General features: G+C 39.6%; 1 protein-coding gene across 5 annotated transcripts in view; it reads right to left on the reverse strand.

Annotated features, from left to right (window-relative positions):
• Positions 1-18,577, reverse strand: part of hhat (hedgehog acyltransferase) — a 94,981-nt gene that overhangs the window by 71,210 nt on the left and 5,194 nt on the right. For all 5 annotated transcript variants that reach the window (XR_009827374.1, XR_009827375.1, XR_009827373.1 and 2 more), the window contains exons 2-9: positions 17,362-17,513; positions 17,214-17,278; positions 16,352-16,465; positions 16,084-16,278; positions 11,883-12,095; positions 11,478-11,655; positions 10,056-10,206; positions 7,287-7,322 (exon numbers count right to left, since the gene is read on the reverse strand). Coding sequence is in view for 1 of the 5 variants with exons in the window: in XM_062059573.1 (XP_061915557.1) it covers positions 7,287-7,322; positions 10,056-10,206; positions 11,478-11,655; positions 11,883-12,095; positions 16,084-16,278; positions 16,352-16,465; positions 17,214-17,278; positions 17,362-17,482 (1,073 nt within the window). In the remaining 4 variants the exon portion in view is untranslated. The remainder of the gene's footprint in view (positions 1-7,286; positions 7,323-10,055; positions 10,207-11,477; positions 11,656-11,882; positions 12,096-16,083; positions 16,279-16,351; positions 16,466-17,213; positions 17,279-17,361; positions 17,514-18,577) is intronic.

The following is an 18,577-nucleotide window of genomic DNA, read 5'->3' on the forward strand; positions in this document are numbered from 1 at the left end:
TGTTATGAAAAAAAATAAAAAAAATGAAGAAAAACGGTAATACTGAAAGATGTGATGTGTACTGTATATTGCACCTTTAAAATGTATTGCACTGTTACTGCTGTTTATTGCACTGTTTTTTGTTGCAGTTTATTTCAGTATTGTTATTGCTTTGTGTCCCCTGTCATCCCCCCCAGTATCCAGTAACAAACACGTTAAATTTACCGCGTCAGGAGCTTAATGAATTATTGTGGCCACCACGTGTTGCTGAAAAACAATTACCACTCCACTTCAACCCAAAGACAGCATAAGTCCATTCCAGAAGGTTAATAATAAATAGTTCAGTGTTTTTCATACCTATCATTGTTTCACTCGATCAAGCCTTGTCTAATAAAAGCTACTGTACGTGTTGATATCATATGGGACCAACACCGGTATTTTTGCTGCAATTACCATAAGGAACTTTCATTTACTAAACATAAAAAAAATTCATTCACACGATTCAAAATAGTTACTGTGCTTCTGCCGCAGTCGCAATCCTTTTAAAACCCTTTGGTGTGCACTTCTCCGCCAAAACACTTGAACCTGTGTTTTTTGGAGCGTCAACTCCATCAGCAATCACAACCTCCATTGGCTTATTAGCTTGTTGGCTTCCTTTGTCAAGAGCAACATGGCAATTAAAGAGGGACAGGGAGTGTCGATGCACAATGTGATTTATTAGAAACACGTAGCTCGGAAATCGGAGGAGCAGGTTTTGGCAAAGGTGGACTGCAGGAACTTAGAACTAGTTATATACACACACTTGATTGATTGATCGAAACTTTTATTAGTAGATTGCACAGTACAGTACATATTCCGTACAATTGACCACTAAATGGTAACACCCGAATAAGTTTTTCAACTTGTTTAAGTCGGGGTCCACGTTAATCAATTCATGGTAAAGAACAATTGTCTATATACATGACCATTCATCCAAATCCTTGTATTCATCCTACCATGAATTGATTAACGTGGACCCCGACTTAAACAAGTTGAAAAACATATTCGGGTGTTACCATTTAGTGGTCAATTGTACGGAATATGTACTGCACTGTGCAATCTACTAATAAAAGTCTCAATCAATCAGGGCATTGAATCAATCACAACTTAGAAGACGCTTTCCCCTTTAAGAAAACCTGAACAATCCATCAATCAATCATCAAAGTTTAGTTGTATTGCCCTTGATCACAAGTGCCTCAAAGGGACTCAAAAACCACAACAACATCCTCTGATCAGAACCCACGTCCAGACAAGCAAAACCTCCAAATGCCCAAATGGGAAAAGGAAGAAACCTTGGGATGGGGCCCACCTGGGTGACCGGCTGCAATGGATGCCAAGTGGGCACAATTACATTCATGATAACATGAGAAACTAGTCCAGTCCAGTCTAACTCAGTCCATGCAATCCACTTGCATGTCAAGCTAAGCAAGCGGGTCTTGTTGCGTCCGACCAGTCTTCCTCTCTGGGAATAAAACACACTGGTCAATCCAAAGTTCTTTCGGATGACATATATGTTGAGTAAGAAGGACCACCAAGACAGAATAGCAACACTATCAAGTTTTACCAAAGCTTTAGGAGACCATCCCTTACAATGCGATAATAGCAGAAAGAAATACAGCCTTTAGAACACTTGAAAATATATGCATTCTCCACTGTCTGGAGGGGTAGGAGCTAGTCAGCATAGTGTATACATAAAATCATCATTAAAGCAGTTTACAAAAATGCTTAACAGTTTTATGTTTTGCATGTTGTCCTCCTACTGTACTTGTTTACTGTGACCATAAAACCAAACTCGTCATCGTAATGTACCAGTGTTGTCGAATTTCGCTGCTTCCTCGAAAAGGCAGCGTAAAACAGTGATTAAGACGAACATGTAAGCTATACCATTGTTTGCGTCAATGTGAACTTCCTCACGCTGTATTTGTCTATATGCTGTCCGTTAATATACAGTACAATGTGAACTTTCTCACGCTGTAATTGTCTACTTGCTCGCTGGTCAGAAGATACAATAAAAGAAACATAACTAAAAATCACCACTTATTTGTACATGAGGCATACGAGGCAGCTGATTTCGATGGGTGTTTTGTTCGAGGCAAATATTTGAAAAATATTTGCGTTTGTGTGTATGCTCAGTAGCGTTGGGTAGCCGATATCAACAGAACACCGGTACACCCCTGCTTTGAGTAAATGACAACTAAATGGACAACTTATCCACAAAGGAGCAAATTTGCAAGGATTCGGGATCAAACGTTCCTTTTCATATGCACTTTAGTACCAAAATTTCAATCTAACGACCGTCAAGGGCCCTCCAGCTGGCCTGCTAACTACCTGCATCAGGTAATGGAATGGCAAAGAATGAGCCACTTAGCTGCCCATGGATACGGGTGTCATCTGAGTCATCGCTTCACACCTACGCCGAGCTCCTCGGACAAATTTCAACATAATCTCACGACTGCATTAAAGCCTGTTTAAAAGCACGAACGCTCCTCGTATTATTGTGTGCCGGCTATTGTTTTGCATCCGCGGCGGGATAATTGCAAGTGATGCCATTAAAGCGGAGGGGATGGGTGGAAAGGTAAGGGGAGGACAATTTCCAACGGACTCAGGCTGAAATGGAAACTTTCATTTGCAATTCAAATTCTAATGAATTGGAACCACTTGAACAGTCGTAGGCGGCAGACTTATCACTTACGTGGGAAGAAAAGAAAAGATCTGCGAGGTTTTGTGTCAGAGTACCTTTGTTTGATGGCTGATCAAACTTTTTTCATTAAGGAGTACAGACTCAAAAATATAAAGATGCCGGCTAGAATCAATCCAACGTGAAGATACAGTATGTTGAGAAATTACAGATGAAATTTAAAAAAGTGTATATACACTACCGTTCAAAAGTTTGGGGTCACCCAAACAATTTTGTGGAATAGCCTTCATTTCTAAGAACAAGAATAGACTGTCAAGTTTCAGATGTAAGTTCTCTTTTTCTGGCCATTTTGAGCGTTTAATTGACCCCACAAATGTGATGCTCCAGAAACTCAATCTGCTCAAAGGAAGGTCAGTTTTGTAGCTTCTGTAACGAGCTAAACTGTTTTCAGATGTGTGAACATGATTGCACAAGGGTTTTCTAATCATCAATTAGCCTTCTGAGCCAACGAGCAAACACATTGTACCATTAGAACACTGGAGTGATAGTTGCTGGAAATGGGCCTCTATGCACCTATGTAGATATTGCACCAAAAACCAGACATTTGCAGCTAGAATAGTCATTAACCACATTAGCAATGTATAGAGTGTATTTCTTTAAAGTTAAGACTAGTTTAAAGTTATCTTCATTGAAAAGTACAGTGCTTTTCCTTCAAAAATAAGGACATTTCAATGTGACCCCAAACTTTTGAACATATTATATATATATATATATATATATATATATATATATATATATATATATATATATATATATATATATATATATGTATATATATATATATATATATATATATATATATATATATATATATATATATATATATATATATATATATATATATATATATATATATATATATATATATATATATATATATATATATATATATATATATATATATATATAACACATTGACGTCCCGCTGGGGTGAGTTTTCCTTGCCCTTATGTGGGCTCTGTACCGAGGATGTAGTTGTGGCTTGTGCAGCCCTTTGAGACACTTGTGATTTAGGGCTATATAAATAAACAGTGATTGATTGATTGATTGATATATATATATATATAAACCTTTTGTAGTTCACGGCCCTAATCTCTGGGGTAACCTGAAGGGGGGCAGGGGGGACACCCTGCCAATATGAGAATAAAGAAATAAATATTATATTTTCTATATTTTTCCACCTCCCCAAAAATATTATACTTCACTAACCAAACTGTGCGTGTGTTGTATACGCTACAGTAAACGGTCATGTTGTCACAATGTCATGAATATCAAAACAAAACACGCCCAATTAATTTGCACAGAATAGTCGTGTCGCGTAAAAACACAAAAAAGTGACAAAGGAACATTTTCACGGAACATCGCAGCGTGTTTTCAGACAAGCGTGCAATGGCGGCGCTGCCTTGACGGAGCAACCTGCATCCGCCAAGCGCATCACCAACTCCCGACAGGCCACGGTGTGCATCATTAAGGAGGCAGACAAACTAATAATAAAAAGGCGTCCCAGTCGGCGGCGTAAGCCTGGCAAACGGCGGCTGCTGCTGCTGCTCCTGTTCCATATGCACATACTAAACAAGGAGGCATTTCTCCAGGGTTCAGCGGGCGTGAACACAACAAATACACGTACTATTATTCGCCAACAACACGCGAGCTCATAATCATGAGAAAGCCCACATGCAAATGCAGCGTCCTCGTCTATTTATGATGAAGCCTGCACGCTGGCAGCTGCAGAATGGCACCCTTGCCTATTTTTTTCTTTAGTAACAGTACAGCATTGGTTGGATGAGTTCAATTATGATAGTGAGTCCCGACTAGTGTGCCGTGGTACATTTATGTGCCGCGAGAGAGCACCAGGTGTGCTGCGGGAAATTATCCAATGATAATGTATCTTTGTTCATCTATCTGTGCCAGTGAGGTATAGTAAAACAAGAATATTTAGGACACTGCAGTAAACTATGTTACTTTTATTGGCCACCCGCCACAAATAGATTTGGTGCTACCTGTTCAGCCTTGCTCATTAACACATTATTATGGGACTGTTTGTAAATGTACTCTATACAGGTGCAACGATTCATTGACATGAAAATGTGTCATTTGTCGACAATAGTCGTGATGTCATTACTCGTGTTTTCCCGGAGGGACGCGGCTCAGCACCGACACTTGCAACATCATGGGTGAAAACATGTCAAGCAGGGGTATCCAAACCAAGCCTCTTCAATTTGGCCCGCAACACGTCATGAGTTCAACAAAGCATCGAACCGCATAGCGCTTTCAGATTCATCCTAAACACAAGGCAAATCCTGAATGCAAAATATTTGCTGCCTTCTTGTGGACAATGTGAGTAATTTAGATCAATGACCCTTGAAACAGTATTTAGTTATATGACACAATCCAAACAAAAAAAAAACAAATGCATATAACGCAAAGGTCAACACACCTGTCACACATAACACAACCTGCTCACTGAACGTCCAAAACATCCAAACACCATAAAAAAATTATAAATTACACCCATTTAAATCCATTAGTGCATGATGGGAAAAATGTAATATACTCTCTCCACGCTTATCCATGTTTGGCGCAGTTTAGCTGCTTGTTATTTCTAATTGATTACAAAACAAGGTAGGAGTCATACTTTCACATAATCTTAATATCCTATTATGTTAATTATATATCCATAATATGAATTATATATCCATCATATTAATGTGATATGTGCACACACCACCCATACACACGCACACACACATAGTTACTTTACATTCAGTCGGCTTTCGGTCCACGGCCAAATTTTTTTAGCCCACTGCGGCCCCCAAGTCAAGATGTTTGGACACCCCTGATGTAAAGCGTGTGAACAATAGAGCTGGGCAATGTGGCAAAAAAATTATCACGATTAATGTTTTCATATCATTTGATCTCGACTAATAACACAATTTTTTTTTTTTTTAATCAAGTCGGATTGTCCTGTGCAGGATTATGCAGATTACCGTTGCAACTAGAGATGTCCGATAATGGCTTTTTTGCCGATATCTGATATTCCGATATTGTCCAACTCTTAATTACAGATTCTGATATCAACCGATACCGATATATACAGTCGTGGAATCAACACATAATTATGCCTAATTTTGTTGTGATGCCCCGCTGGATGCATTAAACAATGTAACAAGGTTTTCCAAAATAAATCAACTCAAGTTATGGAAAAAAATGCCATGGTGCACTGCCATATTTATGTCGTGATACGGTGCGGATGTTCTCCCGAAATGTGTTTGTCATTCTTGTTTGGTGTGGGTTCACAGTGTGGCGCATTTTTGTAACAGTGTTAAAGTTGTTTATACGGCTACCTCAGTGTGACCTGTATGGCTGTTGACCAAGTATGCCTTGCATTCACTTGTGTGTGTGAAAAGCCGTAGATATTATGTGATTGGGCCGGCACGCAAAAGAAGTGCCTTTAAAGTTTATAGGCGCTCTGTACTTCTCCCTACGTCCGTGTACACAGCGGCGTTTTAAGAAGTCATAAACTGTACTTTTTGAAACCGATACCGATCATTTTGAAACCGATACCGATAATTTCCGATATTACATATTAAAGCATTTATCGGCCGATAATATCTGACTGCCGATATTATCGGACATCTCTAGTTGCAACCCTACTCTTTATTACTGCAGTATCTTGTAACAGACATTTCCGCCATTTTGATCAAGGTATATGCTAACAGCTGACAATTGTCATATGTACGATTGTGTTTACTAGAAGTGAAAAGGTACAGGTAACCCACGCTACGGTCCGTACCTCGGTTTTAAGGCCACGATTTTGGTTCTTTTTCAGTACATTTGGGGGGGGTAAACTTTTTTTTCCCAACTTATTTTCCTCTCAAAGTTATTTTGTTATTTTGCTTGTCATCACAAACTTCATTCTGTTAGTGGTGTACTGAATGCTATAAGACTTTTTTCTAAGTTCACATTTACTTAACAACACTTTTAAATGGTAAATTATTATTTGTATTCTTCAATTACTTGTATACATCAGTTAATAGTTATTTTTATTTTCGTAACTGCTGAATGAGCAGCATAGTTACAGTATGAATAAATATTTATAAATGAATTAGTCATCTTTGTTGTTAGTAAAGCACATGCCTAAAAATAACTGAATTCAAAAGGTAATGACTAAATTACAGCCACTGAATACGTGTATGCTTTATAATCCGATTAGTCAACTAATCGTTAAGATAGTCCATGACTAGTCGACTATAAAAATAATCGTTAGTTGCAGCCCTGGGTAGCTTGTCGTTTCAACTTTGCACAGTAGATGTTTGCCAGAGCATACGTTTGCCCCCCCCCCCCCCCACCCCCCCATCTTAAAGCACTCAAAGGCATCTTGGCCATGCTTGTGACATGAAAAATAAACACAAAAACTAACTGTATGTGTTTCAAAAAACATGTATTTTGCTTTTCATGTTTTTGCCGTAAAAATGACATATACGCGCCATGGGCACCCATTGCCATAAATAGCGCGCGGTCCCATGGGAAACACTGTAATGTGTTCATGTTGTCAGGAAGGGCCTCTTACCTGAGGAGCCATCGATACAGACCCTTGTCAAAATGCCTAGAAGAGAGGAGAGACAGAGAGAAAAAGGAACGTAATTAAACTCCCACATTTCCATGACAATATGCTGAGCGAGAGACACCTCATTTACTAAATAAACGCAGGCCGGTTGTGAAGTGTACTGAGGGGCGCATGTGTTTGTGTGTCAGCAGCTCTCCTGTCTCTCGCTCTCTCTTGTCATTAAGAAGATTAGAAGAAGCATGTCTTCCAGAGACGTTTCGGGCCGAGGCCTATAAAAACCCCAGCTCTTTTTGTCCGACAGCCGACAGCTTTATGCATTCCATCAATGTTGTCGACGTGGGCCAGCTCAGCACATGCGTAGGATTGGCGTACGTCAGCCGTCAGCACTATTGTAGTGGGCCACTTGTCTTTGGGGAGATGCAGCTTTCCTTCTCAGCGTTATGTGCAGCAGTTACTAAAGACATAGTTTGATTTTGCACATTATCCGTTGCATTGCTTCTTTTATTTGCAATGCAGAGGTTAGATGTAAATCCTGCTGGATGAAGGCAATGGGAATATTCCAGAATATCAGATCTGGAGAAGAATTTCACCTTCTTATAGTCTCTTATCCTGAGTGAGACCTTTTATTTCCTTCTGCAATGGCGCCCCCTTTAGTGGAAACACAGCATAGACCTAGGGTTTGGCAACCTTAGGCAACAAAAGTTTTTCCCCCAAAAGCTTATTAACTTTTAAAGGTTTGAATCTCTTTTTAATTTAACAGGCAAATAAATCTGTCCGTGTAATAAACTCTTTCACTACAACAGTGGTTCTCAATTATTTTCTGTCACACGCTCCCGAAGGAACATCATTTTTTTCACAACCCCTCTGAAGTTGATGTTTATTTGTTTTATCTCTCTGTGTCAAGATAGTTATTTCAAAGCACTAAATATGCAATCACACCAATACCTCTCACGCCCCACTATTTAAAAAAGCATTGCATTAAGCAGACTGTTTGGAACTTGCTCACACTCGCTCATTTTTTCTAGGGAACAGAATGTTTTCACGCGCCTCTGAAGTGAATGTTTATTTATTTATCTATCTGTATGTGTCAAGATCAGGGTTGTACGGTACACCAGTACCAATTAATTAAAACAGGTACTATACTGCATTTGAAAAATACCGGTACTTTTTTCCATGCGCCTGACTGCACACCGAGGCGGATGTCGCAATTCAACAGCGCTTGCAAGCAGAAACAGAATAAAGACAAAAGAGGGACAATAGGCATATTTTGCTTTTAAAACTAATAAAGGTTTAGCTTTAAATACTGAAGCGTCGCTTTGCAAACGGCGCTTTAAAACATAGCTAGCTAGTAGCAGCTAACCTCCGTCCACACAGTGTTTTACCTACTTCTAAATCACTAATCCTCGCCTACATGATTGCGACAAATAAACTACATTTCTAACATGCATCATCCCTGAAGGACAACAGATAGCTAAACATGCTTCACTACACACCATAGGAGGATACAATAACTAGCCGCTAACAGCAAGCTCACGCTCCTGAATGTAAACACATGGGTGGGTCTACACAAATATTGATTTTAACGATACCAAGTGCAAGAGCCATATCTAGTCAATACCACGATGATTACATCAATATTTTTTATCATTACAAACTCTTTTGTCTCTTTTTATGGTTTATAATCTCAGGAAATTATGACCCTGCAACTTAATGTAAAGTATCCACACAACGGAAGAATAAGTGATTATTACATTTTAACAGAAGCGTAGATATAACATGTTAAAACAAGTAGATTAATAATTAATCCATCCATTTCCTACTGCTTGCCTCACATATTTTTGAAAAAATACAATGGGAAATGACAATATGTAACTGCATACGTCAGCATCCAAATTAGGAGCCATTGTATCCTGTTTGTTTACTTACTACTAAAAGAGATGTATGTTATTTAATGCCAAAATTGTATTTGATTGCAATAAGAAACATTTGTTTGATATATCATAACAGTTTATTAACACAAAGGCACCAATTAATTTTTTTTGTCGTTCCTTTTATTTTGAAAGGTATCGTAATACATTTTGGTTCCTATACCCAAATTATATACGCTAAGATATACGCTATGGCCTCTTACGCTCGCCACACTACTTAAGAAGTCCTGCACTACACACCCACTGGCTCTCCCTCTCTTTTCTTTGCCTTTCTCGCACTCATCCAATCACCAGTCAGTACTCAGCCTGTACACATTCAAGGCCTTACAGTTACAGAAATTAAAAAGACACTGCAGTGTTAAAAAAATCTCTTCCGAAAAGGCCATATCAAGGAACGCATTAGGAGCCGCACGTTGTCGACCCCTCGTATAGACGCTTCATTCGCTCGCAAGGCTCATAAATGTTGCTCGTAAATATCCACTCTCTGTACAGTACTGCGTGTTCAATAGGCATTATTGGCGCTATGGTTAGAGTGCTTTGCTCTGCTACATTAACCCTTTGACCCTTAACCACTTGTTTTACTCGCAAAGATACTGCAAATGTTAAGAAGGGACTGTCATGTGGAGTCAGAAGTGACGCAGACGTGTAGGTGACCTGTCCTTCTGATTACCGGTAATGGCAGAAGATGAGGCAATTGAGCACGTGGGCAGCACTGTCGCAGGTCTGATTGCCAACACACTTTAAAAGCACTTGACATTAAATGCACCCATTTTTTTTCTCCAAAGTGCAGCAGGTGCGTTTGCTTTCGCTAGCCGTTGCTTAGGAATGCGGCGGGCTTACTCACCGCCACATGCCGGTGAAGCTGTACATGATGCTGACGCAGCGAGGCAGGTTCGGCGGAACCAGCTGATCCAAGGTGGCCAACATGGACGGGAGGCCGAACAAAACCAAATACTTGACGAAGAAGAACTGCACCAAGGCCAGCGCCAGACCACCTGCCACAAAGAGAGGAGGGGGTTTGTACAGTCGTTCTCAATGAGAACATAATTAAGACCATAACATGTGAAGTATTTTAATCCATTCCATTCCATTGCAGTGACAAAAAACATGCTTTAAAGCAGTGGTGTAAAACTGAAGGCCGCGTAATGGAAAATCCTAGGATTTGGGGGCCATTTGAGGAATTATAATTTTTTATGCAAACTAAAACCAACCCATAATATATGATAAGAAGTGGTGTCAGCTTTGTGTTATTAGTGACAAAACATATTACTCGTAGTAGAGATCGACTGATTATCGACGCCAATATTTGGCATTTTGACGTATATCGGTATCAAGTCAAACTTTTTTTTTTTTTAACAACCACAACATAACTTCATCAGCAGATACAATATACAAATATGATACCAGTATTTAGTTATGAAATAAAATAATTAGCGAAGTAGATAGTAATAACTACTGCTCAAGCACCAGCCCAGAAACGTTCCCCTTTTTGAAAAAAAATTATTTCAGAATGAACATTACTCTCATTGTCAATACCTCTCCCCAAATATGCTTTCATATCTAACAGGGCATTTATTTGAGTTCTTGTGAGAATTCTTCTCTGGTGCTCTCAGCTGCTAATTAATGATACTGACTTGTGGCGTTTGCGTTTATTGTGACCTTTCTCAGCCACCGTAGGTATCCGCCATTTTTGTGTTAATGATGTTACAGACTGGCAAAATACACTTAACGTTTAACATTCTTATTTTTAAAAGTATAAAACTTGCCGTTCTTAAAATTCAATGTTTTCCTTTCTCTAGTATCAATAAAATTGATCAATTCTCTTTTAAAACAATCTTGGATCAATAATAATAATAATAATAATGCCTGGGATTTATATAGCGCTTTTCTAAGTACCCAAAGTCGCTTTACATGTTAAAAACCCATCATTCATTCACACCTGGTGGTGGTAAGCTACTTTCGTAGCCACAGCTGCCCTGGGGTAGACTGATACCTATGTTCCGGAAGGCAAACTTGTCGAGCATTAATCTGTATACTTGACATTTAGGAATATAAATCAATAAATCGTTGCACCCCTAATAATCGTATCAGTATCAGCCCTAAAGAAATACACATCGGTTGATCTCTAATTAGTAGTGTTATTAGTATTTACATTCAAATGTTTTCTCCTTACATTATGCCTTTTTTCACACTTTACAGTTGCCTTTGAACTCCTTTGTAGAATAGTATTTTTAGAATGTGCCATGGACCAATAAAACTAACTTACCCAAGGCCCAAGGGGGAAGAATCTCCAGGAAGGTCTCATTGGACTGGATGGAGTGCATGTACATGACATGGATCATGTATTCTGCAATGCACCACCATATCAGGATGCGTCCTGACCTGAGTAACAAGTAGCGGAAGCCTAATTTGAGCCTGTCACTTTCCTCTGCAGGCCTCTGCATCTGTGAATAATAGTAGTAGTATTTAACAGTATAAAACAGGCCTGATTACAAGTAACAAAAGCATAATTAGCGAGACATTGAAAGGTCCATGCAGCATTAACAGTCTCCCACTGTTATATTCAAAAGATGACCTCACATCACCCGCTCTGAAAAGCAGCAATTAGCGTCAATCTCCCGCAGGCGAAAGTGAAACACTTTCCCTCTGTGCCTCGGCTGGCCTCGCTCACCTGCTCCACGTAGTCGTTGTATGTCACGATGGGGCCGTTGTAGAAGAACGGATGGTAGAAGGCGTACGAAAACAACCAGCAGAGCTGCAGGGCGCCGTCGCGGCCCGAGGGGCGGCAGCAGTGCTCCAGGCTGAAGCTGATGAGGCGAAGGCTTCCCACGGCAACGCTGAAGAGTAGCAGGTAGTACTCCTCCTCGCTGTCGTACCAGCCTCTCTGTGCAATTAAGACAGGAAATGTGTTGATTCCCCACAGAAAAAATATCATTATTATATTATATTCTAACTTGGATTGTTTCCCTGGCTTCGAGACTCTCCCGAAGGACAGTGCGGCGAAGACACAACAAACTCCCTTTTTTGTCTAACATGGACACACACCTGTTGTTGTTGACTTTGGAATGACTATCGGCTCCACAACATCAAGGCCGCGGAACAGAGACACACTGCAGGCTTACACACACACATCCACAAAAAATGTACGCCACACACACATACCCCACCCCCAATCCAACGCCCTTGACGCAAATCCCATAGGGGTGATGGACGGATGGGCAGCGCCTGAGAGCTGCAGCCTTCCACCATGGCCCCCCACTCCCTCCCCTCTGTTGCTAGATATCTTGAGATGTACGTTGTAATATGTATATGTGCTTTGCTATGGAGGTCTTTTTTTCTCCACTCCAGACTGGGCCCCCTTAGGAGCCTAGATTGTATTTTTTTTATTAATTTTTTTTTTTTACTCATCCTTCCCCAGCGTTGACCTTTTTCCCATCTTTTACGGGGCGCCTTGTGGGGACCCATCAGCGTTCCTGTTCTGTAACCCTGTACACTGTTTGTTTGTCTAATCTTGAACGGGTTTGTGCTGAAAACAAAGTTTCGTTGTACTTGTGCAATGACAATAAAGACCTACCTACCTACCTATCAACATAACATTTAGATACATTATTCTTTGCCCGGTTAAAAGTATATTACACCACTCCAGGTGTGGCCTTGCGTCTTTGCAAGCGCTTAAATTCCACTTTTGTGGCATTTCTGATTGATTTTTACAAATATGTGCAAAAGAATATTTTTCATATTACAATGATGAACTGGAATAAAAGTACAAACATACAATAATTTTCCATAACAACATAATAAATGGTTTTGCATTTCTAAATGAATCAGCCATTTCTTGCTATAGGGTTTTGTATTGTGACTATCTTGTAAAGAATAGATCACTATTCATGTGCATCATTAGGCATAAATGAATTATGTATTATGAACAGGTATACAATTGACACTTTATTATCATATATTGGTTCTATAATATTTCTATAATCAAATACAATCAAGTTGTTGATTGAGGAATATGACTAAATATGTTGAGATGTATCATTGTTGACTATCATAACTATCATTATTTAATTATTTTTCATGTGTTTTAAAGTAATAAGTAAATAATGTTTCCTCCTGCACACCCTGCTGTACAGTTTCTAGAATCCTTGTTTCCTTTAAAGGGGACCTAATATTGAAAACTACAATTTCTCAACTATTGGTACCTGTTTTTGTGTATTTGGGATCTGCATAAGGTCTGAAAATGTGAAATTAAACCCCTAAGGCGTGGTAAAGATATTTATGAAACAATCTTGCCTTCTTTCATACTTCCTCCAAACAAGCCGTTTGGCATTTGCCCCAATTGTGACGTTTTCCCCACGGATATCTCTAAAAATTTACCCAAAGTGCTTTGAGCAGGTCCACCATCGTAGTCTGACGTAGTAGTCAATGAGCGCCTTCTTTTTGTCTATCCTCTAGTTGTGGGGCAGACAGGCTCGTACATGCACATGCATCCTCCGCTGTTGCCATTTCTAATACAGTTCTAACTTACATCTGTCCATAGACTCCACATGGAAGCGCTAAAAACTACAACATGGATGATGGGGAGAATAAGTGGAGGCACATAAATAAGGCCGCCCACAAAACGGCGCATCCTGAAGAGACGGTCAAAAAACGGCTTGAAAACAGTCTGTAAAACATGATTTTTGCAAAATTTTGACCAAAGAACCACCATTACATATTATGTAGACCACAAGGAAGTATTTTAAATGTAGGGGGGGGGGGATCATAACATGACCTCTTTAAAGGGAAACTGCAATTTTTTTTAATTTTGCCTTTTGCTCACAATCATTATGAGAGACAAGAAGACAGATTTATGTATTTTTTTAATGTATTCTAACTCGTAAATAAACGTAAATAAAGGTTTGCTTAAAATGGAGAGAATGAGATCGTCCAACAAGCACCAGCAATACTCCATTTACATTGTGTGACCTAAATATTAACCAAGTATTAGTGATATTGTTATAAGCACAAACACAGACAAACTATTTTTAGCGGCGCATTGTCACAGAGAACCAACAAGCTTGTTGCTGCTATATCGATATCAGCTGGTGAGCTGCTTTCTCGCCTTGGAGCTTGTGAAAGTTTATTTTAGATTATAAATAATGCCTCTTACCTTGATAGTAGAAGGATGATGACATGATCCGACAAGTTGGTGAACTTTGGCATACGATTTAGACCCGAAAATGGCGAGAAAGACACAAAAAGAGGCTTGTTCCATGCCCTTTTTTTCTTTGTGAGGATTGTGAGTCATTCTTCATTTAAACGGGAATATATCAACACCATAGCAGTCGGCTGATGTAATTTTTGTTGTGTTTTTAGGTAATAATGCTTTATGTGACTTGTATTGGAGTTATGTTATTTTTGTTACGGAGTTTTATTTATTTTTTTATGTTTTGCCCGAGGCTGATATCCGCAACTGTCATGTCTCCCTTTTCCACAGGATATCCGCAAAACACTTCCTTTTCTACCCTTTAAAATAATATTCCTTTTGCAATAAGAGTTTTTGCTTACTTAGTGAACAAATATTATAGTAATAATGATAAAATGTACATCGGCATCCTAGTGACGTATGTGGTGTTTTATTATGTTTGTTGGCTCTCATGATGTCTGCAGTGAGTAGTAATAAGTGATGTGGTCGAGGGAAAAAGCGAACGTCGTGGTAAGTTTTTGAAACTAATGCCTAAAATGAGCAAAATATGTAAATATTACAAATTATTTTGAATGTGCTTGTTACTACATTACATATATACTTACAGCGTGTATATAAAACCTTGATGGAGGTGTTTGGATGTTTTTTTAAGTGCTTTAGAGCAGTGGTCCCCAACCTTTTTGTAGCTGCGGACACAAACGCTTGAAAATTTGTCCCACTTTTCATAAAGAAATACAATCATGTGTGCTTACGGACTGTATCCCTGCAGACTGTATTGATCTTTATTGATATATAATGTATATATTGTGTTTATGTTGATTTAATTTAAAAAAAAAATAAATAAATAAATAATTTTTGTGCGGCCCGGTAACAAACGGTCCACGGACCGGTGGTTGGGGACCACTGCTTTAGCGGCACTATCGAGCGACTCGTAGCCGTTCCATTGTAAGAATGCAATAAAAAAAGGAAAACATAAGTGTTTTTGTCTTACAAAAGGATTGTGAATGATAAGTGGTAAACAAGTTGAAAAACGTATTCGGGTGTTACCATTTAGTGGTCAATTGTACGGAATATGTACTGTACTGTGCAATCTACCAATAAAAGTCTCAATCAATCAAACAATCAAAGGAAAATTGCCCCAAAAAGTGATGTTGCCCTTGAAGAGAAACTGAAAATGTAGTTTCAGATCTTGAATAATTCCATCCATCCCAGCTGCAATATGGTGGAAGGCTGGGTACACCCCGGACAAGTTGCCACCTCCTCTTTAATAATTCACCTTATTAAAATGTTTTCGATAATATAATGTTGGATAGAGCGAGTCTGGTGGGCAACTCACTGTTCGAACTCAACCAACCTAACGTTTCTATTTTTCACTGAGTGGCTTCTTCCCGCCTCCAAAGACATGCACCTGGGGATAGATTGATTGGCAACACTAAATTGGCCCTAGTGTGAGTGTGAATGTTGTCTGTCTATCTGTGTTGGCCCGGCGATGAGGTGGCGACTTGTCCAGGGTGTACCCCGCCTTCCACACGAGTAGAGCTGGGATAGGCTCCAAAAAGGGACAAGTGGTAGAAAATGGATGGTTGGATGATGATTGACTTTGAAGCTTTGACTATTTGCTGTGGCTGTGCTCCCTTCAATCGCACTGTAATTGGTTGCTTATTGTGCCTTTAAGAGGACCCACCTGGATCTCCTGAAGAGGCCGGATGTGAAGAGTGCAGAGGAGCAGAAGGTTGCAGGTCCATGAAAGAGCGGGTCTTTTCAGCTGGGCCACGGTAAACGACAACGCCAGATGCAGGAGCAGCACGCCTACACCTTTAAGACCCAACACGCTGCTGGCTGCTAAGAATCCATAAACTGTGAGCACCGCTGCTCGAAACTGTTGGCAGAATGTGGAAATAGTACTCAGTGGAAGCGTTCCGCCGGGTGAGACAGCACAAGAGGTTTCCAACCTGTGGGTAGAAGATGCTGCACAATCTGGATATGACACCGTGACCTATCAGAGTCCACAGCAAGGACTTCTTAGCCCATTCGGTCCAGAAAGTCCACTCAAAGTCTGCTGCATCCTAAACAAACACACATATACTGAATATATATTACGGGTAGAGATGTCCGATAATATCGGGCTGCCGATATTATCGGCCGATAAATGCTTTAAAATGTAATATCGGAAATTATCGGTATCGGTTTCAAAAAGTAAAATGTATGACTTTTTAAAACGCTGCTGTACGCAGTGGTACACGGACATAGGGAGAAGTACAGAGCGCCAATAAACCTTAAAGGCTCTGCCTTTGTGTGCCGGCCCAATCACGCCTTTTCACACACACAAGGCATACTTGGTCAACAGCCATACAGGTCACACTGAGGGTGACCGTATAAACAACTTTAACACTGTTACAAATATGCGCCACACTGTGAACCCACACCAAACAAGAATGACAAACACATTTCGGGAGAACACCCGCACCGTAACACAACATAAACACAACAGAACAAATACCCAGAACCCCTTGCAGCACTAACTCTTTCGGGACGCTACAATATACCCCCCCCAAACCCCGCCCCCCTCCCCTTAAGTTGATTTATTTTGGAAAACATTGTTACATTGTTTAATGCATCCAGCAGGGCATCACAACAAAATTAGGCATAATAATGTGTTAATTCCACGACTGTATACATCGGTATCGGTTGATATCGGAATCGGTAATTAAGAGTTGGACAATATCGGAAAATCGGATATCGGCAAAAAAGCCATCATCGGACATCTCTAATTACGGGCATTTAAGTCATGTCTAAAATAACAATTGAACTTACCCTTTTAAAACCTCCAATAAGTCCTTTTTCCAGATGCAATTCTCTGTTTAATCCCGCTTCGTGCTCTGAAACACAGGGCCCAAACATTAACAACTCTATTTTCCTGTCAAATCAACAAACCAGGGTAGCTATTATTGTATTACCCTACCTCTTGAGAATCTGTAAAGTTCATAAAAAGAGTAAAGATGAGAGCCAAAGGACAGCAGCCAGTAGAGAAGGAGCTCCGCCCATGGCAGCGGCACTAACTGGACCTTTGGTGTGGATGTCATCTGGGTCAAAATCGCTTTGCTATGGTACAACCTGCAACAGGGTGAGTAACATCATCATGTACATGCATTTAATCAGGGGTGCCCAAACTTTTCCCACTGAAGGCCCAGGACTGATTTATCAAATGATGCGGCGACGATTTTGGTAGTTTTCCCCTTTAAAACCAGTACAATTATTTTTTTCCCTAAGAACTAGAAAATGCAATTTTGATAGAAATTTCATGTGAATGCTGAAGAGCCAAAGTTTCACTGAAATGCTAACAGTTAGCACACTGGCCAGGTAGCGTCAAGTACCAAAAAATATGAGCAAAATTAGCTAAAAAAAAGTAGTAGGCATTCTAACAGTACTATGCTAACATGCTTACAGGTAGCATTAGTGAAATACCAAAATATATGACATTCATGTGGATACCGACTAAAATAGTTAAATATGCTAGCATGCATATGTTAGCATGCTAACATGCTAACTGTAACATGTGTTAAGTACAAAAATATATTGCTCTGAGGTGTACTTGAAAATGTCGTAAATCCTAGCATGCTAACGTTAGACATATGACTGAGGTGTATACGTACAAAATTAGCTTAACAAAAAAGCTAACATATTTATAACATTAGCATGCCAACAGATATCATTCAAGTAAAAAAATATTTGACGCTGAGATGTATACCTGCAAAATTTGCAACAAAAAGGTACAATGCTAATATAAAAATGCTAACAATTGCTGGGTTGCGTATGACGTCACATGTGTTTTTGTTCTTTGCGCCTTAATTCAGATGATGGTCAACCAGCTTGAGCGTAGCATTAAAACAAGTGAGAGTGAGTGTAGAGTTTGAGCAGAAAATGGCGTATTGCTGTTCTGTTCTAGGGTGTTCCAATCGTTCAAACACAGAGATAGGAAATAGCTTGCATCGAGTACCGAAATAAGTCTTCCATTAAGCTAATAAATTGAGGTAAAAAACAAAGGTGTGTCGAAGGAAATGGCTTTGAAAAAAAATCACTTTAGTCATCTTGTGGAATACATTGGGACCATGCTTGTGTCTGCAGCGATCACTGTGTAAAATGTTTTTTTGAACATTTCCTTTGTTTGAGAAACTTTC

This window comes from Entelurus aequoreus, linkage group LG09, assembly GCF_033978785.1.
Source record: "Entelurus aequoreus isolate RoL-2023_Sb linkage group LG09, RoL_Eaeq_v1.1, whole genome shotgun sequence".
Classification (NCBI taxonomy): Eukaryota; Metazoa; Chordata; class Actinopteri; order Syngnathiformes; family Syngnathidae; genus Entelurus; species Entelurus aequoreus.